The sequence below is a fragment of the Muntiacus reevesi genome, chromosome X, assembly GCF_963930625.1.
Source record: "Muntiacus reevesi chromosome X, mMunRee1.1, whole genome shotgun sequence".
Lineage (NCBI taxonomy): Eukaryota > Metazoa > Chordata > Mammalia > Artiodactyla > Cervidae > Muntiacus > Muntiacus reevesi.
Window position 1 is genome coordinate 119587216 of NC_089271.1, and position 23315 is coordinate 119610530.

Genomic DNA, 23315 nt, shown 5'->3' on the forward strand with positions numbered 1-23315 from the left:
AGTGATCGGTTAAGTCCCTACTGTTCTGACACTAAATTAGTGACGTTCTAGAAGCCAAATCCCTTTGTTCCCCTCTTCTATCACTTACAGATCGCAACTCTAATTTTTTTTTAAATAAATTTTAATTTTATTTATTACTATTTATTTATTCTCTGTGTGCTGGGTCTTCGTTGCTGTGTGAAGGCTTTCTCTAGTTGCAGAGAGCAGAGGCTACTCTCTAGTTGTGGTGCTTGGGCTTCTCACTGCAGTATCTTCTCTTGTTATGGAGCATGGGCTCTAGGCACGTGGGCTTCAGTAGTTGCGGCATGTGGGCTCTAGAGCGCGAGCTTTGTAGGTGTGGCATACAGGCTTAGTTGCCCCCTGGCATGTGGAATTTTAGTTCCCCGACCAGGGATAGAACCCACGTCCCCTGTATTAGCAGGCAGATTCTTTACCACTGAAACACCAGGAAAGTCTCCGAACTCTACTTTTGAAGCAATCATTAAAGTAAGGGATGAACTAGCATTGGCCACATGGCCAATTCTACAGTAATATACTCAACTGAAAGTATAAACTATCCCACTGTGGCAGCAGGAAATTCAGAATTACTAGTAGGCTGCATTCAAATTCCAACGCTCTGATACTATAATGAAGCAGGCTCAGAAGCCAAGGATGAATGGACAAAGAGTAGCAGAGTGAACTACTCTCCAGACTGACCTCCCGCCCCCTCACACTAGCCGTGCCCCATTATACATGAGTGACTGCTCCAAAGAAGTCAAGGGGAACCAGGAGTTCAGCTCATACAGGACCTAAGGTTACATTAGTCTTCCTCTCTTTTCATTGTAAGTTTATTCGCAAAGTAAAGAAGCACACAGAAACTAATGAAATTATTTATATCTGCCCATACACAGAATCAGAACATCCAACAAAAGTAAATGCCCAAAGGGGAACAATTCTATTAATACTTTCTAACATTTGAGCCTTTGAGTCATGCCATTTTCACAGTCAACAATACCCTAACCTCTCCTCTGGATATCTGAATCTCTAATTAAAACAAACAAACAAACAAACAAACAGAAAACTACATTCCAAACTCCCCAGGGGAATCTGATCACCCAAACTGAATCAACTGTCTCACTGTCCGCCCTCCCACAGCCCTTTGCTTCAGCCGCCAACAGCAGCATTTCATTATCTTTGCATTCTCTTTCATTGCCATGACCTTTCTATTTTCTCATGAGTAAACACATGAAGGATGGGGCTCTGTCTCACTAAGCACCAGGTGCCCTCACAGCACCCAGAAGAGTATTTTGTATACTGAAGCTCTTGGATGTTTTCAGGGTGCTTACCTGTGGGCCCTCCTATGATGAAATCTTTGGCAGGAAGTTATCCTCCCATTTGTATTTGATTTCTGACTTTTAGCACAAGAAGATAACATTTACTCAACTGAAGGATGTTAAAGCAGGTACGAGATTGTAAGTCAATTCCTATTCCCACATGTGACTGACATGACAAAAACTTTGCAAAGTTACAACTTTTGAGTTTTTTCCTTTCTACTGGGCAGCTCTTTGGGTAGCAAAAAAAGCAATTCTTAAAATAATATGGAACTGTACTCAAAGAAAAGTTGTCAGGAACCATACACAAAAGGATGCATACTAGTGGCATATGCAAATCTGATTCTGGAAGCACATCTGTAATCACTATCAAACGGAGTCACAGGACTACTGTCTGTCCTGGAGAGTTTCGCATGATATCATACACTAATGTAAAGATTAGAGGCCTCAAAGAGCCACAGTCTGTGTCTCATTCTGCTGAACACTGCTTTTAATTTAGTTGGGCTGAACACATATAGAAAGAAATGCACAATTCAATCAAGGATCAGGTTTAACCATAAGCATTAAGATTAAAACTAAAGAGATTATTACTGAATAGACAGTATGTTATATAAATATGCTCTGGGATTGATAACAAGTTCTAACTATAAAATATTCATTTGGAAAGGGGGACCAGGCCATACAGTGAAAAGAAGACAAAGATTCTGCTAATATATAAATGATAAAACAGGGCATTATTTAATCAAATCCACACAGGGCACTTTAACATGATGAACGCTGAGAGCCTCATTTTATGCTATCCATACTGGAGGCAAAATTAAAGGATGTCATTCTAGCACTTTCAGAAATAAACACTTTGGGATAGAATCTAAGGTAGAGGCCCCTTAGAGCAAATATCGAACTATCATGGATAATGTTATGGTGAATCTTCAACACACTTATTAAAATGCATTGGATTAAAATAAAATTGATTTGCTCACTGTCTATCTTCCTTCTTGATGCAGAACTCCAATTAAAATCAATAGGTTTGAAGCTTGTAAGCACAGCACTAAATTATTAATACCATGAGTTCTTTTAGAAAATTAACACTGATTGAAAAAGTGTAATTTTACATAGACTTACCTTTTCATTCTTAATGAGAAAGTGGCTGCAGTATAATTTCCCTCCAACATTTCTCTCTTTAATCAAACCTATACTTTGAACGAATTTAATCAAATAGTATTTGCAGGGAGTTACCCAGCGGAATCTTAGGGCTAAGGAAATTTATCTCTTGGGTCCTACTGGCTTTAACATTCTTTGATCCCAAGAAAATGATACCAATGGCATGCTGGTGTCAATAGCCAACAATTTTAATCTTGTCAAACCCTTTGAATGGACCAGAGAGGAGATTATAGAATACTCTAAAAGAATGGTCTCCAGTTTTTCAACAATTCATTTCCCACTTTTCATTTCCCCAAAGTGAAAAATATCATGGTGTGTTTTTGTGTGTGTGGGGGGTGGGGTGGGTGCATGGCTAAAAGAAAAATGTTTATTGTTTTTTATGTCCCATCTACTTCTTTAAAATAATTGTAGCAGTGTATTAATAAATAGGAATACACTCAAAACTAAGTAAATTTGGATGTATGGGTGTAACAGTTATACATGAAAACCTAAGCTAAGAAAAAAGTGACATTCACTCAGTCATGTCTGACTCTTTGCAGTCCATGGACTGTTAGCCTGCCAAGCCCTTCTGTCCATGGAAATTCTCCATGCAAGAATACTGGAGTATGTAGCCATTCCCTTCTCCAGGGGATCGTCCCAATCCAGAGACTGAACCTGGGTCTCCTGCATTGCTCCCTGGGGGCCCGGAGGGTAAAGAATTTGTGTGCAATGCAGGAGAAACAGGTTCAATCCCTGGGTCAGGAAGATCCCCTGGTGGAATGCATGGCAACCCACTCCAGTATTCTTGCCTGGAGAATTCCAGGGACAGAAGAGCCTGGCGGGCTATACAGTCCATGGGATTGCAAAGAGTCGGACATGACTGAGTGACTAACACTTTCACTTTCTCCTTCATTGCAGGCAGATTCTTTACCATCTGAGCCACCAGAGAAAGCCAAACTACCATAAATGAGCATAAAAGTGAGCCCTGTGCCTCGCACCCTGATACACTCAACATATATAAGAAATCACCTTGCATCACCAAATTTGTTACATTAACAAAACAGGGGCTAGATTTCAACATCCTCACTGATGATGATTTTATTATCATTATTCCCTTTCCTCTGTATAGGAAGTACCAGCTTATTTGGAAAAAACAAAAAAATAAAGCCCTACATGTTGCCATATTTCCATTTTCCCAAAGAATTTCAGCTTAGAGGACTCGTCTTCTTTTTGTTATAAATTAGTATCTTCTCAAAGTTAATCAGCTTTCCCTGAACTAAAGTTTCTCAACCCAACCTCTATCCTGCCCCACTGTCAACAGCATTTGTGAATGTTCTAATCCCTACCCCTAAAGGTACAGATTCACCAGTCAGTTTTTAATCCCCATTGATCTGTGTTGACGTCACTGAAATCTATTCATGTTACCAAAGCACAATATTAGAAAAAATAATTTTCAAGTAAAGGGGTAAATGCTACTGAAATCAAGAGATATCTACTAATATGAGTTGAATTTTTTAATTTTTAAGAAATACTACTATAAATATAAGGCTGTCTACATATTCTCCATACCACTATGGCAAGGATAATATATTTTATTAGTTGAAACATATGGTCCTGTTCATTTTGCAATCAACAAAACTGTAATTCTCCAACAAAGATAATCAGTATCCAGTACGAAATCTGAATACATGTATAGAATTTGCATACATGTACAAAATCAGATTTTTTTTCCTCCAAAAAAATACACTATGTGATCTTTTTAGGAACTTTAGAGGATCACAGGATTTTAGAACTGAAAGTGATCTTTATAAAATACTTGTCTTTATTACTTTATAATGAGAGTTTTCTAGCTGGGGATGGGGTGGGGAGGGCAATGACAAACAAGTAACCTCAGGATGGAGACAAATGGCAACGTTCCTTAATTAGTTTTTGAATTGCCATAGCCAAAATAAGCTTGATGAGCAATTCAAAGTAATTAAAATGCTTTGAACAGTACGCTACCCGAAAAGATCTGTGATCTACAACTTGAGCTGACTTGTACCCTATCATTTTACAGCCCTAACCAGAGATAAAGTACCGTTCACCAAACAAATCTTCACCGCCCACCCCAAAAGGACCCATAAAAGATTTTGGAAAACACAGCCTTAGAAGTTCCTTTGTCTTTTCTTGTCTTGTCTAATTTCATTTCCTTCCTTTCCTTTCCTTCTAGCCATCCAGTCTTAAAGCAAGCTCAGCCACCCAGTGAAGCTGTTCCTGATCATCCCAGCAGCCTCGTTTGACTCACCCATCCTGGGAATTTCTGAGCAGGTTAGCAGTGAGCTACGGAATGCATTCAGCAGATGAGTAAAAAAATAAAGTCTGTGTTTCAGGTAGTTCCATTATGTCTGCACACTGCCTCAAGTGTACTTAGTGACAAGAGGCCAGGATGGCTTGATAAGAGAAGGGATGATGTCTGACATTTTCCAAGAAGAAAACACTGCTAAAAACTTCACGATTAACTGAATACGGGAATAAAGGAAATCAGCAGCAAATTACAAAGAATGCCTGCTGGTCTTTTTCTCCCTTGGTAATTTTGTGATTTACCAATGTATGTTTTATGGCTGATGGCACCTCCCCCACTAAATCAAGTAGTTAAGTGGCATTTGGTGCAGCCTGATTATTTCATATGCTATGATCTAATAATTTGAATGCATTTTTGATTAAGTACTATTCTTCTTACTACTGACAAGGTACCTGAGATGTTAATTGTAGGGTGAAGACCCTTATTCAGTACAAGGAGGAAACAAATGTGATTATATCTGACACTTAACACTCTCTATTCACTTTCCTTCTCTAATAGATATAGTCCCTTAATTTAAAATAGTGATAAAAGCAATCACTGCCTTCCCTTATAGTCCTTTAAAATTCACTTGTATTTCTTGTAGAAACTAAGAAAAACACTAAAATATATTTTTATATACTCATACATAATTATTCATTATTGTTTCCAACACAACTTTCCACATCATTCAACTATTAAATATAATTTTTGTCTAGAAAACAAGAACACATCTCCCTATTTACTATGATCTGGAGTCCTTCCTTGAATTAAGCATTATAGTAATGAGACCAATATACAAGTCAGTTACCTCAACAAAGAGAAACTTTCCTAATATCTTGCTGTATCCCTAATCCCAGAGAAAGCACTATAAATTGCTTCCTTCCAGCAATTCTCAATGAGGTTCCATGCCCTAAGACAGGGTTTGGCAAACTTTTTCTATAAAGGACCATGTCATAAATATCTTAAGGTTTTGTGGGCTAGGTACAGTCTGTGATCTCTGTCACATATTCGTTTTAAAGAACGCTTTAAAAATGTAAAAAAAGAATCTTTTTTAGCCTTCAGCCTACACACAGACAGACTGCACTCAGGATTTGGCCCTTGGCTATAGTTTACAACTGTTGCTCTACCAAATCTACTGTGTGTAATAAATAAACTCCTCTCTAGTGCATCTAGGATGGTTCGAGTTGTGTCCTTCTTGGCAGAATTGAGAAAACATTCGCTCATATCATTGTCTCTGTTTTATGGTTCAGAATGACAGTCCCAATGCAGAAAGGTTGCATTAGATTAACAAAACTCTGGAAACACTACTGGAAGAAGGTGATCATTATTATTGTTTAAAAAATACAGGCATTCAAAAATATTTACAAGGGAGAATGAAAAATTCACAATTTCAAGGAAACTTCATTTTGTACAAAACAGAAGTCAAACATTATAGCCCCGCTCGCTACCTCTTACAAATTTAATTACACATAGTACAAAAGTAACTACACATTAGTTGCCTCAGTAGAAAATTAATTACATCCAATTCAGAATTTGCTTGAATACATGATCTCATATCTTTTATAAATAATAACCTAGTCCAGACTCCTGAGCAGAAGCCACAAGGCTCACAGTTTTACATTTGAGGAGATGCATGCAGGCATTATTTCATGCTATAAAGGAACAGAACATACCATACTCTTCATTCTAGTAGTTAGAAAACAATTTAGTGTCCTACTAGAAAAAAAGGAATTAAATTCTCAAGCTCTGGTATCACGTGGCCATATTAAATAAGAATATCCTTTCACAATATATGGATCATCTTTTGAGCTAAAGGGGTTTTTTAAAAAATCATCTACAACTGTGCTTGCTCTTTCAATCAGGATCATGCCTACACTCTGACGGTACGATGCACTATTAAAAAATAACACCCAGAAGTAATCATATCAAAATGCTTCTATTCATACAGATGGAATCTCCCAAAACACCCAGGCACGTGGATGGACAACAAGAGAAAGCTGTCTCCACCCTGAACGTGGGGAGGGGCCTGCAATCTCTGGGCAGAATAGAATGTTTTTGTTTTGTTTTTTAAGTATGAAGACATTTACACCTTTTAAGTTACTGGAGAGTTAAAAGGCAACAATAACGCAGTATTTGGTATCCATCAGTCTTCTCAGAAAAAAGTAATGGACTACATGCTTCTCTAGAAATCTTCTCTCAGCCAAGACATAAATCAGCTGGTGCTAAAAAGTCATTAGGCAAACTTATTTTAAAGTAAATCTGAGATGCTACACAGCCTTGAAATGCTCCCCCAAAAACTGTTTTAATCATTCCCTAAGGGAGAATTTTAAGGTCAGAACCCACTGGAGAAGTAACAATAATATCAATTCCAGTCATTGGAAAGAAAGGTTTCTTCTCTTCAGCCTCCCCTCCCCCATCCCCAAATAACAGCCCAAATTAGTCAAACAGAATCCACTGATAATCTAGCACTTTTCCTTGTTAATGAAAAGTATTCATTTTGCCTTCAGAGGTGGGAAAAGGCCACCCAAAATTACTCCAAGTGTCTAGAAACAATTTATTGGCCCAGTACGAACGTCACCAAAATTGCACATCTTAAACCGAAAAGCAGCTGAAACCACCACCTATGATGTCAGCTCTTTCCCCTGGTCTTTCACAAGCTTTCTCCCAACCAAAAGACTCTACATTTCTTGCCATAACAAATCAATTATGTAAATGTAACTTTTTATCACAGAACTCATAAGCAACAAGAAAGAAATGAATTACTATTACCTCCCCAATTTCCTTTTCTGATAGCTTTTTCTCCTCTCTGCAGAAAGTGGAGAAATTTCCCATTCTAAAAAAATATAGAGAGAATTCTCAATCTTTAAAGGAAAAGACTACTTTTTCCCTTCCTAGGAAATATTGTTTCTCTTCTTCCAGAGTCCAACACCTTTTCCCTCACCTACATTTTCTGTTTGCTCATGAGGCAGCAGTAATCCTCTGGTATTATGAAATTCTACCTTCCCTAAGCAGGGTTTACACTGCAGCTTCCAAAACGATGCCTGAACCTCAGCAGATAGAAGATCCATAGCAACAGCGGTAATAGTTTTTTTCACTTGCTATTACCAGAAATCACAGTCCAAAAAGACGACGATGGAGGTGTCACCTATGCTAAAACCTCAAAATTGATTCATTATTTAACTAGTCAAATCCCACGTTTTCATTTTATGTGCCCTTTGGAAAGCCTGTGACAGAGAACTAAAAAAAAAAAAAGATCTTTCAGTGACAGTCACCATTTTCATGAAGAGATAAATAGTTTTTTTTTTTAAAGCAGCTCTCCTATACAAGATTTTGTCACTGAAACAGAATTCAATGCCCTATCCCCTCCATTCCCTATCACCCTAAAATCTAGTGTAAAGTACCATAACAATTATAACTTCAAAATAAGAGCTTAGACAATGATCACAAGTTCCTGTTAACCAGAAGTTATTTGTATACTACTCATATGCCTCTGATTTTACTAATAGGCAAACAGATTTATACTTATCAAAAGCAGTTCCTTTGATGCAACGATTCTTTACAAGCCTATTCTATGGGGGAAATTAAGCAGAGAATTGGGAATCTTGATAATACCATCCTATGTAATGTTCAATTCAATTCTAATTCACTAAAACAGATTAACATTGGTACTAAATTTCATTAAAAGTTGTTTACCATGATCTGTTTCCTATACGCTGTGAGTCCATTTTCTTTAAGAACATTAATAGTTTAAATATTAAATACAGCAAAAAGAACTAGTCATGATAAAACTGCAACATGTGTAAAATCCTGGTAACCCTGTTGTGTGTGTAGACATAGGTACATATAGACATATGTATTATTTTTATAAATCTTTTTAAAGGTGATAAAGAATTCTATATATTTTCTATATAATAAAAATACTTAGCAACTCCATGGATACTGTAATTTCTACTGAGTACATACATTTTACATCAATTTTACTGAATTTCTTTTATATGCAGACTGTCTTACATGACATTGCCAAATCATAATTTTCTGCTTCTTGGACTTAGTGACCATCCTTTTACTCATTTTTATTTTGATAATGCACTTTTCTACTTTAAATAGTTATGTCTAAAATTGGTACAGATGACTAATTACTGGCCAAAGTTGAACCTTATTTTCTTGAACAGATTTTGAAGATTTTTTCAAACACAAAATATACTCCACGTATGATATACAATGCATGTGCATATACACATGGCCCCCACAGATTTTTCCCAATAAAAGCATAATCTACCATCCAGAGTAATGAAAAATGGATCACAAAAGTAATTAAGTATCCTGGAAAAGAAACAGCTACCCCATAAGAGATGTGAGGAATAAGGTACAGCTAGAATTTTAAACTCAAACAAATTATATTCCTTAAAGGGGGAGAGAGCCCTTAAGGAACTTACTTTAATGGTAACTAAACATCACCTAAAATGTGTTTGTTTAAAGGCTCATTTCTACACGTTTTTGAACATCCTCATTGGTGTCAAATCTTTGATTCTCAAGGATAATTTTGGTTTGGTTGGTTGTATGTTCATTTTAGATATTGAAAACTGACTTAGGTTCAAAGCTGGTCAATGAAGTGGAGGATCAAGTTTGGTCACATTGTTTGGTGTTGGCAAACTCATTAAATAGACTCATTTGCTTCTCTTATTTTCAGTTCTAATCCTTTGTTTGTAGCTCAGTCAGTAAAGAATCTGCCTGCAGTGCAGGAGACCTGGGTTCGATCCCTGGGTTGGGAAGATCCCCTGGAGAAGGAAACGACAACCCACTCCAGTATCCTTGCCTGGAAAATCTCATGGACAGAGGAACCTGGTGGGCTGCAGTCCATGGGGTCGCAAAGAGTCAAGCACAGCTGAGCAACTAATACTTACTTACTTACTTACTCCTTTGTTTAAACTGAGCTCTAGGCTTTCCTGCAGGATACCTGTTGGCAGATGGTAATAGATTAATCTGACAGGTACAGAGAATATTTTAGAGGGTAGAAGATGGAGTCAGAAAGGCCATTTAGGAAGTGGTTTGATATTTCCTTAATGATTCTGAAGTAACTTCCTCTCCCCTCCAAGAATTTCCATATGTAAACACAAGTTGGCTTTGGAATGTGATGACTGAATGGGTATTTTTGACATAATAGCAGCTCAGAGTTAATATTTCCAGGTTTTTTTTTTTTTGGGAGGTGGGGTGAGGGTGGATAATAGAGTGAGGGAAAAGAGTTCTGTACCAAAAAAATGATGAGGTGTATAAAAATTGGAAAAAGTTTTTTAAATGTCTATCTTTGGGGTAAATAGTGCCATTTACTGGCATTTAGGAAAGTGGCATTTTATTTCTCTTTAGCCAATTTGCATTTTCACAAGTATAAGCATAAATAGATTTCATGTACTTAAGAGAAGTGCTTACATTTGAAGGTAAGAGCATTTACTGAACTGTCAAACCTACCTGGATCAAGGGACACAGAAGTGATGGGTGACAGTGAGATTTTGGAAGCTATAAAAATTAACACAAAATTGAGTTCAGCTTCTTGGAAAGATGACTGAAAATCATGTTATTTTGATTTCTCACAATTTCATCTACTCTCTCTCTCTCCAGGTAGCACTCTGCATCATCCTCTTCATTCCTGAACTAACCTGTTACTACTTGCTTCTGCTTGGTTGTGTGGCCAGTGCTACAAATTCAACAGTTTTAAAAATAAACCCATTTTCTCCCAAACTCAGTCATATCTTTGAGTCTTTACTGTCATGTTTTCCCCCTTCCCATGTCCAATCAATCACCAAGGTCTGGCAGTCTTCCTTGAGTGGTACTCAGAGTGGTCTCCAGACCAGCAGAGCAGCTGGGATCTCATTAGAAATGCAAACTCGTGGCCACTGCAGACCTACTTGAATCAGAAACATTGGAGCTGGGGCCTGGCAATCTGTATTTTAAAAAGCCTCCAGGTAGTTCTGCTACATGCTCAAGCTTGACCATCACTGCCCTAGATCACACCCTGAACAACTAAAGCCTGGGCTATTACAATATCCACTTATTATATCTAGCCTTTCTCCAACCCAGCCTGTTAGGTTACAAGCCTAATCTTCCAAAACCAAACAATAAACCACTGCCTTGTTCAATTCACTTTCTTGATTAAAAAAAAAAAAGAACACCTTGTTGTAGATTGAGTTAAAAATAACTGGCTCAGTCAGGCATTCAAAGAAAGTGAAAGTTGCTCTGTCATGTCCAATTCTTTGCAACCCCATGGAATTCTCCATGCCAGAACACTGGAGTGGGTAGCCCTTCCTTTTACTGCAGGTGTATTCTTTACCAGTTGAACCAGGGAAGCCCTCTGGCATTCAAAGCCTTTCATAATTTGGTCTTGACATAGTTCATGGCAACCTCTGTTATAGAAGGAACTCTGTATGTGCCCCTTTATGCCTGTTCTCCTGCCAGTCTCCCACTCTCCTTTAAGGGTCTGTTCAGGGCTGCTTTGCCTAGAAGCAATGTAGTGCAGTGGCAAAAACACATGTGCCTAACATAAAGGCGCTGTAGAAGTGATAGTTCCCTTCCTTAATTTGATATTCCTTGGAGTGCTACTATGTCCATTTCTATCTCATTTGGGATTCATAACTACTGCCTGGAGAATTCCAAGGACAGAGGAGCTCGGCAGGCTATAATCCATGGGGTCACAAAGAGTGGGACATGACCGAGCAACTAACACTATGACTATATGACTGACTATCGCTTTTCATTGTTAGATCTTTAAATGTGCAGATGTCTAATCTTTTAAGTTACGGGATAAACTTCTTGACTTCTTTACACTTTGTGTGTCTCAGAGATAGGTATCAAGCACTATGTCCTACATCACATAGGCCTTCCAAACTTTGCGGCTAATAATTTTCCAGCTTAAATCACCCCTTGGTGTTTCATGAAGACTAAGCGTGTAAAAACATTAAACCTGGATCACCAGTATCCAACTTGGGAAGTCTACTATATTACCATGAACTGACAGAGGAGCACATCGGAAGGCTCAGAGCAAAGTTCAGACAGAGGATCTGAGATAAGGCTACAGAAACAAACAGGACCCTAAATAATGAATTTGCTAACTGTTCTTCTCATGGGGTCAGAAGCACTTAAAAAGCACACAGTTGAAGTACGCTTTTTTCCCCGAGGCCGCTAGACTCACTGACTATAACCCCCTTAACCACAAGAGGTCAAAGTTCTATTTTCTATCCCTACACTTTGTAGTGTGTGTGCACGCTTTGCTGGTTGGTTTCTTTTATGCTTCTACTTAAAGTTAAGACAGGCAGCAGGAAATTGTGACTAGGGGGTCCAGAAACTTTTCCAGCTCTAGGGGGCAACAATAATGATGAACTAGGTTCTAGGAAGAAATTATGACCTCATGGTTTCTACTGGCTCAGCTGCCCCAACTTTTCTTGCATTAAAAGCAACTTATGCCCCACCTGATTATCTATGTTGCCCATCCCTTCTCCACCACCCACTGCTGTGTTATTTATACTATAGTGCAGCAAGCAGTTAAATCCTAGCTTAATATAACATACTGTAAAGTGATATGTCCCAAAGCCAATGGTTTAATGGAAAGTTGGGGGAGGGGGGTAAAAAGGCACTCACAGAGCGACGCAAAAATGCATTTTCAAAGAAAAATCTGGATGCATCTAGATGTCCTTGAAGTCTTTCCTCCACCTGCCAAAAATTCACTCCTTGGATTGTGTTACCAGACTCTACTGAAATCTGGTAGAGTAATTCACTAGTGTGCTCAGAAATTCCCTAACATATCTACTGTGGTATGGATTTCAAATCCAGTAGGCAATTTCTATGATTCAAAGCAACTGTTATTCTTCAGCTACACACACCATTCTTCTGTAATAAACAAATTTTTCAGTCCTTCGCATTTTAAATTGATAAGGTTTTACAGATTTTTCCTCACTTAAAAAAAAAGTGAAAGGGGGAGAGGGGGAAAATACCACTAAGAACACCATCTCTTGTTACAAGGATCTTACGAAACATTGAAAAGTTTTTTCTGTAAATGTTTTCCATGAGAAAAAGATAAAAACACAGTGCCTTGGATTTCCTCAGCAGTGCATTCATGAAATTACTTGATCACAAAGGAAAAAGGGGATGTTTAAAAAAAGATAATTAGAATATTTTTAACTTGTAGACCTAAGCTGTCTACAATTTTGTTTACTCTAGTCCCCAGGAAGGGGGAACCATGGTTTTGTTCATATTTTGCTAGAATATCCAAAGCTGTTGTACCAATGGCTAATCTGGTATTTTAGGATGTGGGTCATTCTACTCCATGACCATATGATAAATGAAGGGAAAAGAAAGCTCAGTGGGTCACTGTCAGATATGCTGGAATGAGTCCAGAAGAGGCTGACAGGGAGTACAACTCTATTCTTGGGGAGAGGTGATGGTGAGAGACAAGCAGGAACAGAGAAGGATGGGATCTGCTTGGCCCTAGGTCTGCTGGCTTCTCTGAATGTGCATTTCAGAAGATCTGCTTGAATTATGTGGGATTTGCGGGAGGGACATCATCCATGGGAGAGGTCACACAGTGAGGATTAATCAAAGACACCTCACTATCAGTGAAATGTATCAGATTCTTTCTAATATGACAGCTGGGACAGAGAAGTAAAGAGGTTTTATTTGTTTGTATTTTTTTGGGGGGGAGACACAGGCAAGGGACAAAAGGTTATTTTTCTCAAAGACATAAATTTGTCTGAAATCAGCCCTAGTTACTAGGAGAGCAATGAGGGCTGCTCTTTCTCTCAAAGGTCTTGGAAGATGAGAATAAGAGTTTCAGTGTGTGGACAGCTGATTAGTTACCAGTATATTTTGTTAGACCGATCATGTATAATGCATTTTAGTAAGTAGAAAATGTCTTCAGTGTGCACACATAAATTAGCCTTCCCGATCTACAAGAATTCAAGCATCACACAATATATTTACAAAAACAGAATGGAAAAAGTCAGAAACTTCTAGTCTATATGTACTGTACTCACTAACCAACACTTTTACACATAGTTCATACCTAATGTAAAAGAGAAGTAAAATAGATGGTCCCTGCCTTTAAGAAATTTACAACCTAGTTTGAGAGACAAGTATAACATATATAATTAGGAAAAACCTAAGGCAGTATATAAACCAAGGACTGGACTGTCTGCTACTGACAAGGGATATAATAGGTGCTGGCAAATGGGAGTGATTACTGTAGTCTGGAATGTTCAGAGAAAGTTCATGGAGAAAGTAAGATGGAGACCTTGAAAATCAGGTAGGGTCTGGCTATTTAGTGATTACGGAATTGTACCTGGCATGGTAGAACAAAACAGATTTCTTGTTGGGGAGTAGAAATAACTAAGTATAGATCTGTAGAGAGGAGCCAGATAACAGGAAGTCTGCAAAGCTGAGCAGAAGACTTCAGGTCTGGTGGTCTTGTATTTGTGTGGGTGTTTTGGGGTGGGGGTGGGAGACTGGATTTCAGTAGGAAAACACAGGTTTCCAAGCAAGAGTGAGGAGAGATAATGACAGTGTTTTCATGTGATTAGTCTAGCATTGTTTTGCAGAATGAACTGCCCATATACATCATAACACCTTTGATGAAGGAGTTCAAAATATACTCCACAGATGATAGTTAATTCACCCTAATAACATCTCATTGAGGCAAAGGAAACACAGCTTTTATTAGTCCCCATTTTGTAGATGGTGTGTTCAAGGTCACTGAATAAATGAAAGGCAGAATAAAAAAAACACAGTATGACAATATTCAATGGTTTCTAGGTGCCAGCTAAATTATATTCTCTTATTTGCTATGACTCAGGCAACGGAGGTACCTGATGGACCTTTGTCCTCTTGTGCCATTTTTAGACCCTCCTAGTGTTCGAGGTACATGTCCTACCATGAGCAACTCCTGTTTACTCACTGTTCAGCCCCTAGCCTGCTTACCCCACACCTTGCAACTACCTCCAACTCTCCCAGCTAAGAACTGTCTTTGATCATTCTGATTCAGCTGGTCTTCTCCCAGCATGAGCAACATAGTCAACATCTCTGTATCAATCACCTACCAACAAGGACAAAGGTTTGGCTTTACGTATTAGTGCAAGCACTGCTTTCTACCTCTTTCTATCTCAAATTGCAAAGCTGATTAGTCCCTTCAGTAGGTGGAAGGAAGGTAAGAGTCTCCATACTAGATTCTGACACCAAGCTGAATTCCTTCTCCAAATGAGGTTTCATGAGGAGAGTTAAATAAAGAATTCCTCCCCCATCCCCAGTTAACTCCTTCCTGATCCTGACGCATTTTCTCATCCCCGCATGCATCTTAAGTCACCATTCCTTTTCTTACAAGCCAATCCTCCACCTTAGCTTCCTGCCTCATGAGGGCCCTCACTCCAACATGCTGACATTATGTCCTCTCCCTCCTTCCTGGCTCCCATCCTTCAGTTTCAAGTAAAGAAATCGGCCAAAAGTAAATGCTCAGTAAATGTCTTATGAATGACTAAAGCTCCAGATCTATCTCTTCAAGTATTCGCTGAACATTTTTAAAACTGGCTTTACTGAGGCATGCTGACATACAAAAAATTGTACATACTTAATGTATACAATTTGATGTGTTTGCACATATACATATACCTTTGAAACCATCACCACAGTCAAGGTAACAGACATACAGCTCTACATTTTTGTCATTCTGCTGTTACCTCAAACTTCTCAAGCCTACAACAGAAATCATTAATATTCTACCAGATCTGGCTCTTCTCCCTGACTTTCCAGCTTTTTTTGGATGTACCATAATTGTCCTAGTTCCCCATATTCAACATCACAATGGCTTCGATGCTTTCTTCTGTAACTGGCTAATTTTAAGTCTAGTGATTATATTTTCTACCTCATAGTACAAGGCATATGGAAGGCAATCAGTCAATGCAAGGTTCATTGCATCTGTACAGATATGACCCCCTCATTGAAGTAGCCTCAGTTGGTCAAACTACCTGAAGTCTCTCAATCCTCCACTTCATCCATTCATCCAATCTTAAGATTTCTCGTCCTATATATAACTTTGCTCATTAAGCCTTCCTTATTTAGCAATAGTGGCTAGTCAGAAGGCCAAACCCTTCCCCAGCATTCAAGAACTGCCACAATCTGGACCCAATCAAGTCTTCTAATCTCACCCCCTACTATTTCTCTATTGCAATTCCTCATCATAATCCAAGTGATTTTTATCCCATGAACCAAGATTGTGTGCATACACACACTTGCTCAGGGTATTTCCCTGCTTGGAAATACCCTTCAAATATGGACCCTAACAATCTTTTGGGGGCAAGACTTCGACTCTTCCAGTCAAAAACCTCTATTACAGAGTAAGTATCATAGATTTTGCATTATTTCATGTTTCATGTACTAGATTTAATTCCCCAACAACATTTTAAGATCTTTAAGGGCAGACATTAATAGTATACTTCTGTATTCTTCCCAGAACCCAGTAACTAGGTTTACCAATGCCAGGAAAAGTCTTCCACCTCTTGGATAAACGTCTTCAATAATGTGTTCATTAAGTCTTACCCTTCATTTCCATCTCAGATCTCAAAGAACAACTATTTAAAAACTGTACCACCTTGATCATATTTAAAGATACATGAAGGCTAATGTTTAAATTCTTTAGCAGGAAGTTTAAAAAAATTCTCTCACAAGAGGCATAACAATAACACTTAGTACTCTAATTCAACATTTCACTTCATCTCTCACCCACACTTTATGAAAGATTTAACACCCAATTTAGAACACTTGTCTTCATAAATACTCATGCAGTTTCTAAGGGGAAATATCTTAAACTTAAGTATGATTTACAACTGTGAACTTCAAAGAAAAAACATGTTTTAAATCATTAAAGAGTAAATATTTGAGTGGAAAGAAACAGGCTTATTGTGTTTATTTTGTTTAAGTTGTGCTTTAAATATTTTTTCAAGAGTTCAGCTCCTGGTATGGAAAATTCCTTTAGTGATATACTACAAAAGCAAGCACAAATTAACCATCAAAAAATTCATATCCTTCACATTTGGTGTAATATGGTAAAAATTTCATTACCACAATATTAAGAAATATCAACAATATGAGTCTGAATAACTAATTCATAAGGAAGGGTTTTAACTGAACCAAATCCTGGGTTTTCTTTCGTCACTCCAAGTTTCTTTTCTATTTTAAACTAGAGGCAACAGAAATTTCTTTGTTTCCAGGAATGCTGGAAATCTTAAGTGATAGAACAGGTAGCTCGACTTCACGTCTCTCCTCAGGGGGAGAAAAACACTGCGGATAAAGTAATTTTGTTTTTATTTCTGGAAAAATCATTTTTCCATCAATCTTCATAATTCCCTAAAATAAACTGTTAAAAAGTTACTGGCCGGTCGACCGCTTCACCCTGATTTGTGGAAATACTATACATTAATTTCAGGAACACATGGCTAACTCAAGTTTTCTCACTACTGTGAAGATCTAAAAGTTGCTCCTAACTCTTGCAGAAAACTCGAGGAAAAATTTACAAGCTCGTGATATATTCCTGCATCTCATCTTCACCACTTCTAAACAAAAGAATAGTCACAGTAGTCTAGGCACAAGAGTCACGCGGCAAATCATCAAATTTGTTTTTAGGATACCCCATAATTTTAACTGTGGAAAACTTTTTTGTTGACCCAAATGCTTAAGAACCACATCTACAGAGAGTATGGAAATAAGAAGGTAAGAATTTACCATTTCATTCAGACAGAGACAGTGACAACTATTCCTCTCTTCTTTGCTAATTATGAGATGACTGCCCTTCCCCAAGTCATCACAACTTCGGGTAGGCATAAAGTGAAAGGCAGAATTTATCATTTAAAATATGAGACTCACATTCTAACCCACCTTAATGAAGATTTAAAAAAAATTTAAAAATTCAAAAGATAGGGAACTCAGATAATGAAACAAAGCAAGGAGCCAGAAGAAATACTGAACAGGCAGGAGTTCCTAAAACATGTAAATCAAATAAAGACAAATCAAATAAGGACCAGAAACCATATAAATCAAATAAAGTCAAGACAAATGAAATAAAGACCAGAAACCATTCTCTCCTCAGCACGCAGGGTTTCCCAAAATCAAACTTGATCGGGAGCTGCTCACTCTGCACACGCACGCACGCACGCACGCACCGCGTGCACACAAAGGAACGAGGAGTACTGAGCCACTCCGAGACGAACTTCACAGGCGGACTGCTCTACTCCCCGACGGAAAGGAGAGCACGGTGGGAAAGTCTTCCCACTTTCTTCCACATCAGACAGAGCAACACTGTAGTTGATAAGGAAAACTACTAATTCTCTGGATATAATCAAAGGCAGAACTGAATGAATGGGGTGAGGGGCAGTGGCTGGGGGGAAGGAGGGGGTGGCGTGAGAAGAAGGAAGTTTGAGGCATCTTGTAAAGCTTGAATGGATTAACCTTTCCCTTTTGCTTCCTTTTCTTTTTTTTTTTTTTATTAACTACACATCGATTTCCTGGGACTCAACCCAGACTTGTCCTATATTTAGCTGAAAGGCCTGGTGCTTAGGACACACATAAGTCCTACGTTAGATATATGTCCGATACAAACAGTCCTTTGGGGGGAAAGCATTTTAAAAATCACTTTTTTCGTGTGATCATGCATCAAATATAACCAACTGTTTTTTTTTTTAAAGATGAATTCCATGCATTATTTAGTAAATTGAGGCCCCAATCCATGGCGCTTTGATTTCTACTAGCAACATAAGCTATTTACTAAACATTTTTTCTGAACTTAGAAAACGTTTGCTTTCACATTTTTAGAAGATAATGAGGCTTAAGTGTTTCTAGTCTTTTACCTGTTCATAAGTAGGGGTGTTTAGGCTGTCTAGCAAAGGAATAAAAATAAATAAATAAAACGTGAATGCTTAAAAGCTACTCAACTTGGATAACAGTAGATAGCTTGAAATGCACCGATTTAAAAACTTAACAATGTAGAAAGTTTGTGGACATTGCTTGTTTCTGCTTTAATAAAATGAAAATGTAAGGGGGGAGAGCTGGTCAGATGTAAAAGGTTAAAAGTTAGGTCCCAGGCCGTAATATCTTGTCGTCCAGGACAAAAAGCTTTGCAACGACCACACTGCCACAGCCCTCCGGTGGGAAAGGCAGGGGGCGGGGGCGGGAGCGTCATCACCTCCGCTGCTCTAACTTAGGACGGTGCGTTTCTCACACCCCACTGCGGGCTGGGCCCGGTGGGGGGAGCGAGACACAACTTGGCCCCGAAGCAGCAGCCCCAAAAGGGGAAAAAAGTCACCTCGCTCTTTGCTCTACGCACACAGGAAGAGCCCAATTCAAAGCCGCCACCACCGACACCCCCTTGCCTTGCTCCGCCCCAACTTGTGTCGTGTGTGTGTGTGTGTGTGAGTGTGAGTGTGTGTGTGTAAGCACCACTTGCGTTTTACCCCACCAATTCCGAAACACCTCCATCTCTCCCAAGTGAAGTGCTTCCATTCCCACCCCCAAGCGCACCAGCTCAGCCGGCGCAGGTGTCCCGCCCCCGCCTGTTTTAGCGCCCCCCCAGCCCCCGGCATCCCCACCGAGCCGCGCGCCCCAGTGCCTCCGCGCCCGGCCGGCGCCCTGCACCGCCTAGCTTACACGCCGGGAAACACCGAGAGCTCTCCGCCCGGGTCACCTGGCCGGAGCGCCCGGCCCGGCTTCGCTCGGGGGAGCCCCGGGCCGCCTCTCGTCGCCGGCGCCCAGCGTGGAGCGCGCCTCGGGCTCCCGGGCAGTCACGTGGCCGGCGGGGGCGGCCCGGGCGTCCTCACCTGCATCCCTGGCACTTGGACCGCCACCGGTGAGTGGGCCATGAAGGCGAAAGCGGCTCCGCGCGGCGGCTGCGGCGGCGGCGCCTCGGGCTCCGACTGGCTCCTCCTCCGGGGGTAGGTCGGCGGCCCGCTCAGGCTCTTCGACCGGGGCCTGGAAGGACACACACGAGTGGGCTGACGGGGCAGGGGGCGCGCGCGGCCCGGGGCCGGGAGGGGGGCGGTCCGCCGCGAGGCTCCCCGGGACTCAGTCTACCTTTCCGGCGCCCGCCCGCCGCTCTGGCCGCCGCCTCCGCTGCCGCCTCTGTTGCTCCTGAGCGCCGGGCGCCGTGTGTGGCAGTGGCCGGGACCTGGGCTCCAGTGATGCCGCTCGTCTGCGCCTCGCCGCTTTAGGAAGAGGAGGTGGAGGCGCCCCAGCCACCCGCCCGCTCGCCGGGCCGGGGAGGCGGTTGGGGGCGGTTCCGCCGCTGGCCCTGCCCCCGCCCCGCCGCCGGGCGGTGTCAGGGGAGCTAGGGCTCCGCGCTGCGAAGGGGCTCGGCTGGGACTCCGGGAGCCCGGGAAGACGGAGGCTCTCCTGGCCCACGGAGAGAACTCGGGGGCTGGGGGGCGTGCAGCACGGCCCGGCCTGTAGAGAGAAGGGAAGAGTCCGGTGACCCGCGGGGTCCGAGGGCGTCCCGGACGCGGCCACGTTGCAGGCAGGCGCGCGAGGGCTCGGGCGGCGCAGCCTCGGAGAAGGGTTGAGTTGAAACTTGGCGGGTGTCGGAATTCCTTCTGGAGTCCTCGACGTGGTCGAGGGCGGGGGCGCAGAGAGCCGAGTCGGCGGACCCCCGCTCTCTCCCGCGGTTCGGTGTCCCCGCTGGGCGGGGGCCGTGGCCGCTCTCCTCTTTCCGGGTTCCCCGCCCCCCGTCAGGCTTCAGGTGCCTTAGAACTGGGGTTACCCCTACCTCTTGGGCTACCAGTTGGGGGGTTGTGGGGGAGGGCGACCAGACTGGGGCTTCTCCTCATCACAAGCACGTGTAAGAGAGACGGGAGCTGGAAAACAGATGGCACCTCTGCAGAAAAATGAATGAGGAAATAGAGGCCTGGGAAATGAGATTGGGTCATTCGCAGGACGCATTATTGAACTCAGCATACACGGCAGTGGTTTCGGCAAGTCCCTGCCTCCACCCCATTTGAAGTTCCACTCCAGCAGGGAGGCAGGCTCTTCGGAGAGTAACCTAACAGTAACGAGGTTAAAAATAATAATAGCAGTTGCAGTCATCTCATTAGGAAGGCACCTTTGGGAAACCACAAGTGCCAGTTTAAAGTGAGAATGGAGTTCCCTAACTTGCAGGTTATTGTAGGACTGTACCCACCATGGTGTTGGGGCTCTGGCAAACGAGAAATGTTTGTCTTGTTCCTTTTGAATCTGCTCAAAAGATAGCATATCATTGTTATCAATATATTTAGCTATCGTTAATGAGTTCCATTTTCTTTCTGTCAGGGACCTCTAAGTGATATATATGTATATATGTTACCTTACTGAATCTTTACAAGGGCGCTTCCATTTTACTGAAATGCAAAAAAAGGCTCAGTGAGCTTGAATAATTTGACCCAAATGTCACATAATTAAGAAATGGGAGGGCTGGGAATTCAAACTCAGGTCCTTCTGACTTTTAAGATTTGCTCTCTTAGCAACTGTCAAGTATACAAAACAGTATTGTTAACTATAAGTCACCATGCCATACAACACATCCCCAGAAGGTAACAATTTTCTAACTGGAAATTTGAGCCCTTTGACTACCTTCACCTGTTTCCCCCATCACCCTCCCCTGGCAACCACCAATTTACCCTCTGTTTCTGTAAGTTTGGTATTTTTTTTAGATTCCCCATATAAGTGAGATCATACAGTATTTGTCTTTCTCTGACATTTCACTTAGCATAACGCCCACAAAGTCCATCCACATTGTCGCAAATGGCAGGATTTCCTTCTTATAGCTAGATAATATTCCTTTGCATGTATATACAGCACATTTTCTTTTATCCATTCAGATGATAAAGGATATCCTCAATTCCAGGCCCTCAGTATTTCCAACCTGACGATAGGCCTCAATCCAGTCTGTATTTCCCACCAGCCCAGTTCACACTTAATGCCAGCCTGACCAGAAACCTACAGTGCCATGTAAACTTCAGTGTCCATAGCAGTTTCCTGGGATTCTTTTTAAAGTGCAGATTTTGATTTAGCAAGCTTGGAGTGGGTCCAAGATTCTGCATTGCTAACGGGTCCCTGGGTGCTACGATAGTGCTGATTCTTAGACCACACCTTGAGTAGCAAGGGTCTGAATCAAGCCCCATCATTTGAGGCTCATCTCATGTCCCACCCCCACTGATTCTTTCGCATTGCTTCAAGCCTTCCTTCAGACTTCCTATTGCATGTTAGTGGGAGCAGCACTCACATTGTAGTTCTTCTCTCTTATATCATGCATTTCATTTGCTTCTCTTACATAAGAATTACTTGGATAGAATGTCAGCTTTTTGAGGGCAAGATTTTTGTTGGTTATGTTCATTGCTGTATCCTCAGAGCCTAGAACAATGTATGGCACACAGGAAACCCTCAGTAGATATTCATTGAATGAATGAATTTCTTTTCAATTCTTCACTGAGTTTGGTATAGTGCTAGTTGGTATAGTGTTTTATTGATAGCCTGGTTCAACTCTTTCATTTTTCTGTCTCCTAAATTCTTTTCTGTTGCTTTAATTTCACAACTACTTAAAAGGGCAAGTTGTATAATTTTAATAAATAAGGTAAACATATCTAAGAAGTGACTTTTCCTGACATGATTTTGTGCTAGAGTTATATAACCATGTGGAAGACTGAATGCTACATTTTGAGACCTGAACTATCAAGACATTTCCTTAAAAACACTGCAGTTTGAGATCTTGCTGAACTTTCTACCTTTCTCTAGCTTTTGTGCTATTAAACAAACTATTTGTTATTATTATTGATAGAGATCTCTTGGGTTTTTACATGGAGTTACTTGTAATTTGCTTATGCTTTTTCTTGTGTCTATTAATTTAAACAAAATGACAAGAAATTCAAGGATGCTTTTGTTATCCCCCACACAAAAGGGCACTTCAATATTTTTACTCCAAAATGTCAGCCTAGAATCTAATAATATATTACAGTGTATTCCCACAGCTTGAAGGGAGATACCATATCTTACGTTCTGAGTAGCCCTAGAGGGTGTGACATAGTGTCTGAGATCGGATTTGGTACATGCTTGATTGATGTGATCTGAGTGGCTATGAATACTTAATAGCCATATAAATAAAGTAAAATTATATACTAATTATATGCTTAATTATATATTAAGCAAAGTCAGTGAATTCCAAGTTAGACTGTGTCCTTGAGCCCAACAGAAGTTAATAATTAAAATTAACAACCTGTGGCCTCAGTTTCTTGACATTTGTCATGCCCCCAATATTAAATATTTGACTTTTCCTATGTTTATAAATATTTACTGAGTGGACTAGGCCCATAGCTAAAGTGCAGATAGACAAAAGTGGCCAAACTTTAATGTAGGCAATAATGGGGTCATGCATTAGGACCATGGTTGTCAACCAGGGGAAAATTTGCTTACTGGAGATGTTTTTGGTTGTCAGAAATTAGGGGGTGGGAAAGGTGCTACTGGTAGTGGGTAGAGGTCAGAGATGCTACTAACCATAGTCT

The 23315-nt window shown here is 40.6% G+C and overlaps 1 protein-coding gene across 1 annotated transcript in view; it reads right to left on the bottom strand.

Moving 5' to 3' along the window:
• STK26 (serine/threonine kinase 26) overlaps window positions 1-19986 on the bottom strand; it is a 69223-nt gene extending 49237 nt beyond the window's left edge. The window contains exons 1-2 of the mRNA XM_065916175.1: window positions 19864-19986; window positions 19611-19761 (exon numbers count right to left, since the gene is read on the bottom strand). Of these exons, the coding sequence (XP_065772247.1) occupies window positions 19611-19652 (42 nt within the window). The 5' untranslated portion in view covers window positions 19653-19761; window positions 19864-19986. The remainder of the gene's footprint in view (window positions 1-19610; window positions 19762-19863) is intronic.
• Between the last annotated feature and the right edge of the window lie 3329 nt (window positions 19987-23315).